At 35.5% G+C, this 15,983-nt stretch overlaps 1 protein-coding gene across 13 annotated transcripts in view; it reads right to left on the bottom strand.

Moving 5' to 3' along the window:
- POU2F1 (POU class 2 homeobox 1) overlaps positions 1 to 15,983 on the bottom strand; it is a 186,590-nt gene that overhangs the window by 89,724 nt on the left and 80,883 nt on the right. For 5 of the 13 annotated variants that reach the window (XM_027086422.1, XM_027086421.1, XM_027086423.1 and 2 more), the window contains exon 2: positions 3,006 to 3,071. In XM_027086422.1, the coding sequence (XP_026942223.1) occupies positions 3,006 to 3,063 (58 nt within the window). In that variant the 5' untranslated portion in view covers positions 3,064 to 3,071. Of the gene's footprint in view, positions 1 to 3,005; positions 3,072 to 6,282; positions 6,471 to 15,983 lie in introns of those variants that run through there. The other 8 variants (XM_027086419.1, XM_027086431.1, XM_027086429.1 and 5 more) reach the window with 6 other exon arrangements.

Raw genomic sequence — 15,983 nt, forward strand, 5'->3', positions numbered from 1 at the left:
ACCAAGTATAGTATTTTACATATAGGACAGGCACAGACTTAAATAAATGAATAAACCTAAGCAACAGATTTTCTGTGAACATATAAGGGCTGTTTGACAAAAGCGCATTGTCAGATTTAGCTGCTCAACCTAAATAAATCACTCTGGTTGGAGAAAGGCAAAGAAGTAACGTATCAAATACAATCTTAATTTTATAATACCATTCTCTTAAAAGGTCACAAAATCAAAAATTTTTTTTTCCTGAAATGTTTAAAATTGTTGTAGTCTACACGAAAGTATTCTGAATCCAGAAAATGTGAAACTTTGGTTTTATTATAATGCTAGTGTTCTTTCCATTGAAAAGTTTTCTTGTTATTCATAAACCAACAAAAACTAAGAACCCATATATTCTTTACAGTTAAGCAATCTGCAGGTTTGTTAGTTATATTTTAAAATAAAAATCCATTTATAAGCAAGTAATTATCTGAATAAACTGTAATTTTATTTTGTTTTATTATTTTTTGACTGCGCTGAATGGCATGCGGGATCTTAGTTCCCCAACCAGGGATTGAACCCTCGCCCCCTGCAGTGGTAGCGCATAGTCTTAACCACTGGACCACCAGGGAAGTCCCAGTAGACTGTAATTTTACATCTAATGTATCAGACATGGTACTTAGTATGCAAACTGGAACTCAAATGTATTTTTACTTTCCTAAGCTAACCAACTGACATCAGTGGGAAATGCTAAGAACACAGTGACAGACCCTTAACATTTGAGAAACTAGACATTCAAGGTTATCCTCAAGTGAATGTAAAAGCCCATAATATGGAAGTAATGTGTAATTTTATAAAGGCAACAAATGCTTCAGTCAACATACAGAAAGTGAGTCACCACGCTCCAGAGTTAGGATGGCTGATCATCTCATGTTTGATCCAATTTCTCTTATTTCATTAGCAGTAATTCTTGTGAAAAAGGAATAAAGATTTTCCCTATTTGTAAAATCAACTACCACTGCTGCTGGTGGAAATAAAAAAGTCTAAGAAAGCACTAGCTTTCAGCCACAAAATCAGAGTCTTAGAGACATTAAAAAGTAAAATATCTAAATTCATACTGCTTAGCTCTATGGTGAATGAGTCTGCCATGCAATCCACATTAAAACAGGGCAAGAAATTCATGGGACTGTTTCAGCAAGTGTTCCAGCTAGAATTTATCTTACATAGCTCTATAAATGGTTTTAGACCCAAATATATATATACAAAGCTTTGCTTAAATTTTCAGTTTTATTTTATTACAGTTCATGGGAGAAACCATATGCAGGGTGTAAACCATATGCAGGGTGTAAATCCTAATCCTGCCTTTATTTCCCGGCTGGTTTTGTGCCTCAATTTCCTATTCCTTGAAATAATACCTAACTTGCAGGGCTGCCATAAGAACTCAAAACTCAGGTAATGCATACAGTGCTTAAGATTTTAAAAAACATGTCATCAGGGTTTTATTAAATGTGGTGCTCAATAAATGGTAGCTACTGAAACTTCTATTATAGTAATGGATTCCCAAGGAATCCGATATGGTGTTTTTTCAGTGTTCTCCAATCATTCTGAGTCTGTTTCTCTTCCCTTAGAAATACATGCCTCTTCTTTGAATCTGAATTCTTTAGGCATGGATGTCCTGCTCACTCTCTTCTAGTGTCTTAATGGGATCAGCTACCCTATTTCTCTCTGCAAACAAGTCCCACACCTAAGCTAGATGGCCACAATACTGGCAGAGGGACTGCTGCTACAAAAAAATGCAAGGCGGAGCCCAAACAGGGGACAGAAAGGAGACTGGCTGACACTTCAGACAGAACAAAATGCTGCCCCTCCCCTTCGCGGGATGTATTTACAGCAGCCTACCTGGCTAGCCTCAGTTGGAGTAACTTGAGAGACATGTTAAATACAGCAGGAAGCCCCACTGCTCAGTTTCACGTAAAGAGGCAGGTATGCTTTAAAGATTAACAAATATCTCCAGGTACCAAAAAATTTTAAACGAAAGATATGTAGGCAGGAAGCTGCTGTATTGGTTCAACTCATTTACTTCAAATTAAAAGGTGTTATGGCCAGTAGGGGTGGAAAACAAAGACAGTCTCCAAGAGTGACTCTCATTTTTACTATCTCTCATAGTTAGGCATTTTAAAAATCACGAGTCAAAGAGGCAACACTCTCTGCTAGTAAAAACCTAGTGAAACTATTACTTTCTGGGTATCCCTGCCCATAATTCCCTTCTTAAATGGTTGATAAAGATACAGAGTCAAATGTCGAGTATGGGCTGTGGAGACAATCTATCCTTTACAGACTCACCTTCCTCCCATGGGGGCCTCAGTTTCCTCATTTTTATGGTATTAATTTTCTCTTTATACAGGGTTTAATCAAGTGTAAATTTTTTTTAAAAAATTACGAAATAAAAGGATGTATTAGAAACAGGTGTGTGTTTTTATCTACTCGCAATACCATTACTTCAATACAATTTATACTGAATGTGGATAAGATTTCCCATTTTGATTAACACCTATAACAAGAGCAACTTTTTTGTTATAGCCATTCAACTTTTTTGAATGGCTGCGTAGCTGGCACCATGCTTAACACATTTCCTTTAATACTCACAATGACTTATGAAATTTATTATCCCCATTTTATAGGTGAACAAATTAAGTCTTTTTCAAAAAGACTGGGGAAACTGCCTGAAGTTACACAGCTTAGTAAGTGGCTAGTAAGTCATTCCCAGAACTAACTGACCCAAAGGACTAGTCTCTCAACTACTCTGTAGTTTCTCTGATATATGGCAGCAAAAGATGAAACAATCTGCAGAAGAAGTTAGATAATCTTAAGTCAATACAATCCCAGTTCCTGCAAATACTAGCTAATATTTGACAACTCAATACTCAAATTGGTCTTTATTCACCGAATACAAGTCACAGTTAAATGGGAAGTTTCTTCTTTTAGCTCTATTACATCTAATTAAAAAGCTGAATCTGAGAACGATCTTGTACCTGTGTTGCCATCTCCACTCTCCATAGATGGTTTACTGGTTTCTGACGGATTGTTCATTCTTGAGTCTGCAATAAATCAGAAGAGAATAGGTTTTGAAAATATTGGGGATGTGGTTAGGGAGGCAAAATTGTGGCAAAGGAAAAGGTCAAGAATATTGACTATTGTTACAGTCCTACAGTTCAAGGAGAGATGGTATCAACATTAAAACATTGCAAACTATAACAAAATTTTATCTGAAAGAAATTCAGGATTCCTTTAACTCTGAAGTGATCCACAAATAAATTGTCTTTCTAAAGAACCTTAAGATTCTTCCAAGAGAAATAACAGAAATCTAACCTGCAAAAAAAATTATAATAGAGTATAATATAAAAAAGAGGAAAAATGTTTTATAATATGAAGCATAAAGTATATTAAATAAACAAAGTTGGGGCAGGGAGGAGGAGAGAAGTACCTCACAAAGTAAAATGTTATTCCCAAATAAAGTTTCTTTTTTCATAAGTAAAGATATTCATTAATTGTAACCTAAATAATCTACTGGTAACCTTGATTACAGACTGGACAATACCTCAACCTAACAGAATAAAATGAAAACATGTCTAAGAAAAATATCTCCATATTTACTCCCCACCCCCTGCCCCAAAACAAATTAAACATGCGTCAAAGTGAGAATATATCAAATTCAAACCTCAATCATAAACCAGTATAAGAAGCTGGCCTACAAGGCATAACAGATACATCTAATAACTGCAAAATTAAATCACAACCACACCCAGTTAAAAATTATACTGCCTTGATATCCTAAATGAATGCTTTCATAGTAATACATTTTCATCAAGCAATATTAAGTATCCTAGAAGATATGCAAGAGGAAAGACAAGAACAAGTCTGCTTTTCTTCTACCTCTCCTAAAGGGTAAAAACTATACATTTAATATGTATCTTATTCTACTTCTCCTGTGAACTCAAACTTAGCATATTTATAGTCAAAGAAGTTTACCATCAAGCAAGCTCTACCTTTTCTCTCAATGGGTTAAGAACCATTTAACTATAATTATTAGCAGAGAATAATACTTAAACTATATATTATATTCAATTTTTTGACTGAACAGCCCATTTTGTCATCTGCTTAAATGTTTAACTAGAAAATCAAAACAATCATTAGTAGTCCCAACCGTGTTGTCCATGTTTACTTTATCCACATGCATAACTGATGAGAAAGATCAAGAATCCTTCTCTCATAAATTTCATTTCCAACCTGGACGCTGTGTAATAGCTTTTTAAATAGTTTTTGAAACAAATGCTTGCCTTATGGGCTTAAGCAGTTCTATCATATATTTGTTTTGTTCTTCACATGTTCAAAGGTTTCAAATTTGTATGTCTGTGGTCATAAATGAGGGTAGTTCTATAACTTCCTTCCCCCTACAGAAAAATTTAAATATCATCTGAAAGCATACTAAGGTTTGAAAGGAACAGGTGTACAGCTTAGTAAACATCAGCTTTCTGAATGACTTAACCAAAATCTTATGAAAGTCAACAAAAACCACAACAAATGTAATAGAATATACCATTAAGCATACATGCTGCTCAATGCTTCCTTTAGAGTGTATTTTAAAAGAAAGTGGGAAAAAATGATAAAGCAGTTAACATTCATCAGAAGGGTAACAATGTTTTCCACATACCATAAAAACAAAGCTGTAGGCATAATTCTCAACAAGTCATGACCTGCACAACTCATATCCTGATTTCCACATCTAAAAATTAAAAATTATGTCACAGGTATTCTATGTGAATCTTCTATGCATTTTCTATCAAACTGTCAAGAGTTTAATACACATACACAAAAATAAATAAATCCTGATTAACTGAACAACTATGAATGTTGTACACTGGAATGGAATGGAAGAATGTTTAAATGATATTTACTGTGAACTGAAAATTACAGATATAATGTCTAATTCTAAAATATAATGCTAAAAATATTTCAGAAAGGTACTTTCCTTTCCTTTCTTGAGTTCCCAACTTAGTAGATGTAAAAGAGTAAATACAAGTAAGTTCTTTTTTTGATATGTGAAGTTTGTTTTTTCCCTCTGGGCACACTGAACTGACTGTATGAGTCTAATACACAGTCTACAGGTTGCTCTTGGATTGAATTCTTGACATCAGTTTGTTATTTTAGTCATTCACCCTTTAAATAGTTATTTTTATCATGCTGTACAAGTATTAGTACTACCCTGGGTTTAGGCCATGCCTTCCAGCTAAAAATTCAAACATTTTCAGAACTATCATTTTATTTTATCCGGAACTACTGTGATGGTGATGGGGGGCAGCCTCAATTTTTCAAGCAGGAAAAATTACCTACAGGAAAAAAAAATCATTTGTAGAGGTTTTAAAACTAAGATATCAGAGACCTGGAGTTCTTATCATCACCTGGAGAGGTGACTAGAGTAACCCAAAGAGGTTTCAACAATTTTGCATACAAACAGAAAAAACTCAACACAAAATATGGCCACCATGGTCACAATAAGTCTAAAAAACAAAGTGCCTCAATCTATTTTAAATCTTAATCACCAAAGAGAGTTTATATATTCAAGCCACACATCCCCCTCCCCAAATCTTGTTGTTCTATAGGAAAAACTCTAAAAACAGGCTTTCCAGCACTTAAAAATTATTTCCTGAAGAACAGAAGTTGATTTTTTAAAAATAAAAAAGGCTAGTATTAGCCAAAATTTGAAAACAGTTAACAGTTTCTAAAATCTGGAAATTGATCAACAGTCCTATTGCAGTAACCATTCCAATTACCTTCTACATTAGCATTTATGGGAACAACTATGCACTATGGCTCCATCTTATTTTTCACTAGGCATTTTTTAGAGAAGACATTCACATTCGGTATGCAAAACTTTTTAAATTAATATGTACATATTATTTAGGTACACTTTATACCTTGTTTCAGATTTAGACTGTTTTTAGAACTACATGAAATGCTCTCAATAGAAATTTCCAAAAAGCAAAAATGTCCTCCATTCCAGTTGAACTCTAAATCCACACTATTTACTGAAAATATCCTCTGAACCAGAAGAGCTAGTGGTAGGGAGGGACCTACTGCAAATTCAAGCAGGCTTGTGCTTTGCAAATGCTTTCCTCCTTCCCAGCTCAATCCACTTCTCCCCCCTCCCCCGAGTTGGTTGCATATGCGATTAAGCATTTATGCATAGTCAACTCCACACATGCTATTTCCATATTAAAGCTTATAAGAAAGAACCGTGCTGGTACCCACCTAGAACATAGTCACTGCAGTCCAGCATTGCTGTGAAATCTTCTAGAGGTTCAGACAGTCCAAAGCAAGGAAGAAACAGGTAGCGGTTTGGGGTAGGGGAAAGAAGGTACTATTATTTCTAACAAATCTACACTATATCCTTAAAAGAACAAGGGTGGGAGGTGGAAAGTGGATTGGGGGAGAAGCGAAATACAACTTCAGTTACACCATAGCAATCTTCAACTGAATAAGGAAACTTCAGTTGCTCACAGGAGTTTTAGCCTCTCCTACCAGCTAGGACTGACATTGTCAAGGCAACTGAAGCATGAAAAGTTCCTCTTTTTGTAATAAAATAGAAACAAAGATTGCAGCTGGCAGTTTCCATAATGAAGCTTTATCAGTATGCGCGTGATTAGGGCCTTATGCAAATCTCTCCTCGTTAGCACAGCAGCCAGTACTTTGAAGTCCACGAACAATTCATTTACAGAATACACTGAAAGCACTCCCTGCATAATTTAAATCATTGCATAAATATTTATCAGTCCATTTGCATATTAATTGGCAGTGCATGAAGGGAAAAATTATCTCCTGAGTGCCAGCATAATAATTAGGAGGATAAAATGAGATTTCTTCCAATGGCCTGGCTTCTTGGACCTAACTTGAGATAGTACCGGGGGAGAAGGGAGGGACAGGAGACAGAGTTCTGTTAAAATGCCACTGAAATGACACGTACAAATTAGAAACAACTCTACAGACTTAAGCACCTTTAATCTTATTCCTGCTGGCAACAATGACTTCAGTAATAAGGGGATTTGCAAAAAGCTTTCTACACAATCCAAATAATCCCAAGGAAACAATTAGCAAGGTAGAAGCAGAACATAGGGCTGTCAAGATGGTGCTAGCCTACTGATAGAGAATTTTCCGAATATTAACATACACTGTCAGGTGAAAGTCCTACTTTAAAACGAGGCACCAGTATAAATCTGGAAGCAGTGTAGGATCTATAAAATTATCTTCCAGAGTATGAAAATTCATTATCTACAAATCCTTTTATACTACCAAATTAACCAAATAGATTAGTTGAATGCCACATATCATACAATATTCTTCCCCCATCAGAATCAATCTAAAGTGTACAACAGTCTGTTATTTACAATATCAATCATCAAAAAATAGGTCATGTAAATTGTAGAATTAGTATTTTCAAGTAAATTTCACTTAATGTATATGAATCTACAGACTTAGAATACTTACAGAAGAATATATTTATTTAAAGTGAATTTACAAGGTAAAACATCAACCCCAAATTTTTTAGGCATTACCATATGACAACATTCCAATGTTATCATCATAGACAATTCAGGAGATTTGTAAAAACCCATGAAATAGGCATTATTACCCCCCTTTTAAAATAAGGAAACTGAGGCACAGAGAGCTGAAGTAGTTTATCTAATGTCACACTAATAATCTGGAGTCAGGATTTAAAACCAGATTTTGCTGACATTAAAATTTGAGCTCTTGGCTACTATTATACCTATGGACAAGTTATACATTTAAGGAACTGGTAGGCATGGGGGGCTTGAATCAAGCAGCAAACTAAAATAGCTTACTTTCAGTGTAGTAAGGAAGCCAATAATTGGTGACAACAATTTTGTGTTTAAAAGTCAAGGGTGTATGGATACACAGAAGAGTGCACTAGACTTGAGGAGAGTTCTCAAGGGTATTATTCCATTAACAACTGCTTTTATTTAGAACTAATCTTCAAGGATGCCAAGTGTCTGATTTTTAAAAATATGTAGGTACCTTTTCCCAACATTAAGGATGAAATTAAATTCAACATGCATATGAGGAAATGAAAGACAACATTTCTATAAGGGACCTTCAAAAGATTTCCCTGCAAGTCAATAACTATGCTAGGAACAGAACCAAAAACCTTTCTTAACTTTTAGATCAGCACTCTATTTATACTGCTAGTTTTTCTATGTTTTACAGAACCACAAAATCCATAAAAGGAGAGGGTTTGGGGGAGAAATTTAACAATGACGTGTAGTACCCATGAGACTTTCCCTCTTTGAACCTTCCTTTTCTCATCTGTAAAATGATACTATCTTTTTCATGAGGTTGCTGTGAGGATAAATGTGCTTGTGCTTCTCAGACTACACCCTGGACTGGAGCATGAGGTAGTTGTGCCAGGGAAGACATCAAGACACACGATAAACATGGTGCATCCTTTAAGAACATTGATTTTATTCAATAATGAATCATAATACTTTTTAGTAAAACAATCAAGAATATATTATGGAACAGAATACAAAATTCAAAAGAGTTTTTAAGGTAGAATGTATTGGATTATACAGCTTCTACTTGGTGGGAAAATATGAGAAGAAATGATGAACGTGAATAAATGTTTCTTTCCTTCCTCTTCTGCCTTCATAAAATTTTACATTTATTGCCTGTATTTATCATAGAATCTCTCTGCATCTCACCATCTACCTTTTTGTACTGCATGCAGTTAAAACCTCTAAACTACCTTTCTTATGCCAATTAGGTCTTTCATACATTAGTTAAGGATGACTTATAGCGACAGCCAGACAATCACAGCCAACGAAGGAGTATTTGCTGGAAGGTACCTTGCAGGGCAGGATTTCAGTAGTATAATAATCCTCCTCCCCCTCAGGCCAAGAGTCCCACAGGGTCTCTGCACAGCAGGCCTATAGCTCACTAACTCACACAGGTTACTATGCAAAGTGGGACCTCCTTCCCCTCTGCTGCACAACTCACTATCTTCACTGCAGGAAGAGGGAGAGGGGCAAAAGAAGGAGGCAGCACTGAGATGCAGCTATCCAGAGTGACAGGAAGCCTCACCTTACCCAGGCAGCTGACTCGGTCACAATGGTGGGGGTGAGAAAACTCCCCTCCTGCCACTCTTGATCTAGGTACTTTGTGCATTCTAGAAGTCAGGCTTAAATACTAGAAGGTTGTCCAGGCCTTCTACAGTTGGACTGGGAGAGGGATGGCCACCATTTCTCCTCTACAGTCCCTTAACCATGGAACAGCTGATCTGAAAGAGGGAAAGAGCTTTTCCCACAAAGTCTCAAATGTTCACCTCATTTGGTCCTCTGTCTGAAATATCAGATTAAAACTTAACCTAAAAAGAATACCCTTTTTAAAAAGGAAAACCATTTCTGGGAAGTTTGTAGGATTGTTATTCACACTTCAGCATGAATTAATCCAATTAAATTGCTTTCCTTTAAGACCTAGTTTAGGAGTTGATTAGTGAGGTAATGGTTGTTTCCATTGGAAAACAGGCCAATAAACTCTTTTTTTAAAAAGAAATTTAGTTTTTTTTGAAGTATGGTTGATTTACAGTGTTTCAGATGTACAGCAAAGTAATTCAGATATATATATATATCTTTTTCAGATTCTTTCCCATTAAAGGTTATTACAAGATATTGATTATAGTTCCCTGTGCTATACATCCTTGATTTTTACCTATTTTATACATAGTACTGTGTATATGCCAACCCCAAATTTCCAGTTTATCTCCCTCCCCCATCTCCCTTGGTAACCATAAGTTTGTTTTCTATGTCTGTGAATCTATTTTTGTTTTGTAAATAAGTTCATCTATAGAATTTTTTAAGTTTCCACATATAAATGATATATGGTATTTGTCTTTCTCTGTCTGATTTACTTTACTTAATATGATAATGTCTAGGTCCATCCATGTTGCTACAGATGGCATTATTTCATTCTTTTTAATGGCTGAGTAATAGTCCACTGTGTATATATATCACATCTTCTTTATCTATTCATCTGCTGATGGACACTTAGGTTGCTTCCAGGTCTTGGCTACTGTAAACAGTGCTGCTATGAACATTGAGGTGCATGTACCTTTTTGAGTTAAGAGTTTTCTTGGGATATATGCCCAGGAATGGGATTGCAGGATCATACGGTAACCCTATTTTTAGTTTTGAAAGGAATCTCCATACTTTTCCCCATAATGGCTATACCAATTTACACTCCCACCAACAGTGTAGGAGGGTTCCTTTTTCTCCATACCCCCTCCAGCATTTATTATTTGTAGACTTAATACTGATGGCCATTTTGACTGGCATGTGAATGATGCCCCCTAAGGCTGCAATACAGGGATTTCAGTGCTTAAAACAACAACAACAACAACAACAACAACCCCAAAATGGAATGTCTACCATTTACTAAAAATTTAGATGGGCAAATACCAAGAAAGAATTTACTTTATCAATTTGGCTATTAAGCACTGCCAAATAACAAGAGATCTGAAGGATAATCTTATTTCACAAAAAGTAAACTGAGGCCTAGAGAATGACTCTTAGGTGACACAGCTATTAAGTAGCACAGAAAGTGGGGGTGGGGGGTATATAATACGGAAGTATGAGAGGAAAATAAGTACAATAAAATATGCTGAAACTCTTACCACATGACACAGAGATCTGTAGTTGCTGGTCAATTAAAAAGGTCAACTTAAATATAAAAACATTTATACATACCTTAAACATTTCATTTTAACACAAAGCACAAAACTATACATTCATTCACCAACCTTTTGATGTTGGACTAAAGCCTTTGCTTTAAGTTTGGATCCACTAATTTGAATTTCCTCTTCTTTCTGGGATAAATCATGCCCTAAATACACACTCTAATATTTCCAGTTTCAATTTCTTTAGCTTTGTTTTTCAAGCTTATCACATTTTCACATTTTATGTATGTGCATAAAATAAATATTAAAAAGTCAAGAAAAGTTTCATGAAACAATGCTCCTTCCTAGGTGTAATGTACTCTGATATGTTCTAATACACTTCTTCCTTTTTTTTAATTGATTTAAACCTACTAAGTTGATTTCATGACCCATGGACTGAAAAACTGCTTTAAAAGACACGTGAAGCAATCTGAGTACAGAATCTTTTTCCTTCTTACTTACTTTTTTTTTTTAAAGAATAATTTATCCCTGATATTTTACAGTTCCCTTGTTCTCATCTAATTCAGCAGTATTTTTTTTTTACTTATTACCCTTTATCAGATCTTTTCAAAGCATTCAACTTAAGTTTTCACAGAAACATCACTTCTCTTTCCTTTGATTTATATAATAATTATTTAAATTGTGTAATTAAAATAAGTATAAACCAGCATGAAAAGGCTTGAGAGCACAAACGTGTAAATGACTCCTGATACCCATACAACTTCAGCAGCAGCAGCAGATATGCACAGACATACTAAGGGGTAAGCATTCAGCATGCTGTAAGGGAATCATCAGTATGTTTCAAGCAAGAATTCTCAGGGCATCAGTTAATTGGATCAGTCATTTAAGAGGTGGTTTGTTAAGAAAGCTACCACACTAGAAAGCAGCTAGTATTAAGTGGCTCATGCTCTGGTGTCTTCCGTAACCTGTGCTATCTTATTTTTCTACAGCCATGCCATAGCTCGTTTACTGCTCAGTCCAACACTCCGGCATCTTTTCAGTAAACACAGCAACATCACAAAATCCAATCCTGAATTGCTTAGCTGTAAAAGCTTAAATCTTGTGTAGCTTTACTAAAGTTTTACCATTACACTAAATTTTTCTGTCTAGTCTATCTTATCATCCTGTTTCTTTACTTCTATAACTGTCTTTTATTTGTTCTAATGTAAAGAGTTTTGCAAAGTCATTTATTTCATGTATGAACACATTCAACAAGTATTTTACTAAGTGCTGCCAGACACCAGGATAGGAATTGGGTCTACAACGCTGAGCCACAGAATGCTTACAATTCAATAGTAGACAGAAATATTAAGCAATCATCTAAATACAGAATTACAAAGTGTGAAAATTCCATGGAAGATCAGGTGACAACATGGCTTTAACACAGGCCTATTATTTGTCTTGACATACTTGGCTACTATTAGAGTTCTCTAACTTCAAGAAATGGAATGTGACTTTTTCTCTGATTCCATTTACTAAATCCATGAAAAACAGGCTTTGTTTTATTTAAAACCACATGCTGCTTTGTTTATTGTCATTCATCCTTTGAACTATTTTGTTTCACTTCTGATATTGGTAATTTGTGTCTTCTCTCTTTCTATCTCTCTCTTACTCCCAGGTTTCATAAATTTGTGTGAAAATACAGGTAACAAGTATCCCAAAGTTCTACATGAGATACAAAATCTAAAGATATACTCCTTCACTAAACTAATTAAAATGTTCTTCAGACTAATCGGATGTTATTAATATCTCTTACCATTAACAGTACAGTAGCAGTCATTCCATAAATATTTACTAACTCTCAAACTGTCTGAAATACCGTTCCCTCCCTATATCAACTAGTGAAAAGTCTATCTATGCTATAAAGACAGGCTCAAAAGTTATGACCACAGATCTTCATTCCCCTCACTGTCAAGTAACTATTTGTTTCCCTGAAATCATATAGCAATGATAATATCCCTCTCTTTTGTTTTTAACTTTCTACTTTGAAATAGTTAGAAATTCACAGGAATTTATAGAGACAGGTCTCATGTACTCTTCATCCAGTTTTCCCCACTGGTTACATCTTATATAACTAACAGTACCGTACAACAGTACAAATCCAGGAAACTGGTATAGAGCATATGTAAAGTTCTATGTTATTTTACTGTCACGTGTGTAGATTCATGTAACCACCACTGCAATCAAAATACAGAACTATTTTTTCACAAAGAATTCCCTGCTGCTACCCCACTATAGGCATATCCACTCCTCTCCCTCTGGCTATTCCTAATCCTTGACAATCACTCATCTGCCATCCATTTTTCTAATTTTGTCATTTTGGGATTATACAAATGGAATCATACAGTATATGACCATTTGAGGTTGGCATGTTTTACTCACCATAATGCCCTTAAGACCCATCCAAGTTATTCTGTGTATCAACAGTTTATTCCTTTTCATTGCTGAACAGAGTAGTGCATGGTATGGATGTACCATAGTTTGTCTAACCATTCACCAATTAAGGGACTTTTTCGTTGCTTCCAGTTTGGGGTCATTACAAATAAAGCTGCTATAAACATTCATACACGGCATGTACATAGGATCACAAGCTCTACCCTGGGAGGAAGTATTTGCAAAAGACATATCTGACTCTCAACTATAATATACAAAGCACATTCACATACGTATTTTTATGTGGACATAATTTTTTTTCCTCTGGGATAAATGCACAGAAGTGAGATTGCTTGGTCATATGACAAGTATATATTTAGTTTTAAAGAAAATTCCAAATATTTTCCAGAATGGCTGTACCATTTGACATTCTCAAAACAATGTATGAGAAATCCAGTTTTTCTAAATCTACACCAGCATTTGGTAGTGTCATAACCTTTTATTTTAGCTGTTTTAATAGGTATGCAGTGATATCTCATGGTGGTCTTAATCTGCATTTCCTCAATGGCTTATGGACCATCTTTTTATATGCTTATTTACCATTCATATATCCTCTTCAGTGACATGTCTATTCTTTCTTGAATTTTTTTAGAATGCAAAAATCTCTCTTTTTTTTTTGGGCTGCACCACGCGGCTTGTGGGATTTTAGTTCCCAGACCAGGAATTGAACCCAGGCCCTCGGCAGTGAGAGCATGGAGTCCTACCCACTGGACCGCCAGGGAATTCCCCCCAAATCTCTATTTTCTAATGGATTGCTTTTTTGGGGGTTCAGTTTTGAGAGTTCTTCATACACTGTAGATAATAATCTTTTATCAGATATGTGCTTTGCAAATGTTTTTCCTCACTGTGGAGCTTGACTCTTCATCCTTTTAGCAGAGTTTTGCACACAGAAAAACTTTTTAATTTGGATAAAGTCCAGTTTATCAATTTTTTTCTTTTATGGACTGTGCTCCTGGTGTCATGATTAAGCACTTTTCACCAAGCCCTACATCCTGAAAATTTTCTTCTGTTTTTATCCTAGTGTGAGGTTTAGGTTAAAGGTTCTTCCCCCACCCCTCCCCAAATCATTTGTCAAAAAGACTATTCTTCCTCCACTGAATTGCTTTTGTACTTTAGTCACAAATCTACTGGCTGTACTTGTGTGGATATTTCTGGGTTTTCTATTCTATTCCATTGATCAGTGTGTCAATGCCTCTACGGATCAAGCCCTGAGGTTTGATTCCTACAGCTATATAAAGTCTTAAAATTAAAGACTGATTCTTCCCACTTTATTTTTCTTTTTCAAAGTTTTCTTAGCTATTCTAATTCGCCTGCATTCCTGTATTAATTTGAGAATAATCTTATCTATTAAAATCTTAACAGAATTAACAGATAGATGCTACTATATATAAAACAGATAAGGAACAAGGACAATATCTTGTAATAAACTATAATGGAAAAGAATCTAAAAAAGAATACATATATATATATGTATCTCATTTTGCTGTACACCCAAAACTAACAACATTGTACATCAGTATTTCAATCAAAAAAACAAAAATAAAAGAATCTTAGGGGCATTTTGAGAGGAACTGCATTAAACCTGTATATCAATTGGGGAAGAATTTATCTTTCCTATGTTGAATCTCCTAATCCATGAACACAGTACATCTCTCCATTTCCCTATATCTTCCTTGATTTCTCCCATCAGCATTTTGTAGTTTTCAGCATAAAAGTCCTGAACATGTTCTGCTGGATTTAAAATTATTTTTTTTTTAGTCATTCTTTTAGGGTAAGGCTGCTAGAAACAAATTCTCTTTGTTTTCCTCTATCTAAGAATGTCTTGATTTCTCCTTCATTCCTGATGAATATTTTTCCCAGATATAGAATGTGAGGTTTTGAGCTCTTTCTGTACTTGAAAAATGTTACCCTGCTGTCTCCCAGCCTCCATGGTTTCTGATAAGAAATCCATTATCATTGGAATGTTTTTTCCCCATATATAAGGTGTTATTTCTCTCTATTTTCAAGATTTTTCCTTTGTCTTTAAGTTTACGTAAGTTTTATGATGTGTCTTACAGATTTCTTCAGGTTTATCTTGTTTGGAATTTGCTCAGCTTCTTGGATGTGTAGGTTTATGTCTTCTGCCAAGTTTGGCAAGTTTTCATCCATTATTTCAAGTACTTCTTGGCCCTGCCTGCTTTCCCCTCTCCTTCTCTTACTCTAGTTGTAGTCTTTTTTTTTGTCATAATCCTATAGGTACTTGAGGCTCTGTTCATTTATTTGTTCTATTTCTCCTTCTCGTTCAGATTGGGTAATTTCTACTGTTCTAGCTTACAGATCACTCTGTCCCCTCCATTCTGCTGTAAGCCTACCCAGTGAGTTTTTTATTTCAGTTACTATGGTTTTCAATTCTAAAATTTCCATTTAGTTCTTTTTTTTCAAATATAAATTTATTTATTTATTTTTTGGCTGTGTTGGGTCTTGATTGCTGTGCGCGGGCTTTCTCTGGTTGAGGCGAGCAGTGGCTACTCTTCCTTGTGGTGCATGGGCTTCTCATTGGGCAGCTTCTCTTGTTGCGGGCTCTAGGATGCATGGGCTTCAGTAGTTGTGGCTCATGGGATCTAGAGCGCAGGCTCAGTAGTTGTGGCGTGCGGGCTTAGCTGCTCTGTGGCATGTGGGATCTTCCCAGACCAGGGATCAAACCTATGTCCCCTGCATTGGCAGGCAGATTCTTAACCACTGTGCCACCAAGGAAGTCCCTCCGTTTAGTTCTTTATATTTTCTGTTTCTTTAATAAGGCTTTCTGCTTTTTCAC

The sequence above is a fragment of the Aethalodelphis obliquidens genome, unplaced genomic scaffold (assembly GCF_003676395.1).
Source record: "Aethalodelphis obliquidens isolate GAN/ISIS:26980383/991018 unplaced genomic scaffold, ASM367639v1 scaffold55, whole genome shotgun sequence".
NCBI lineage: Eukaryota > Metazoa > Chordata > Mammalia > Artiodactyla > Delphinidae > Aethalodelphis > Aethalodelphis obliquidens.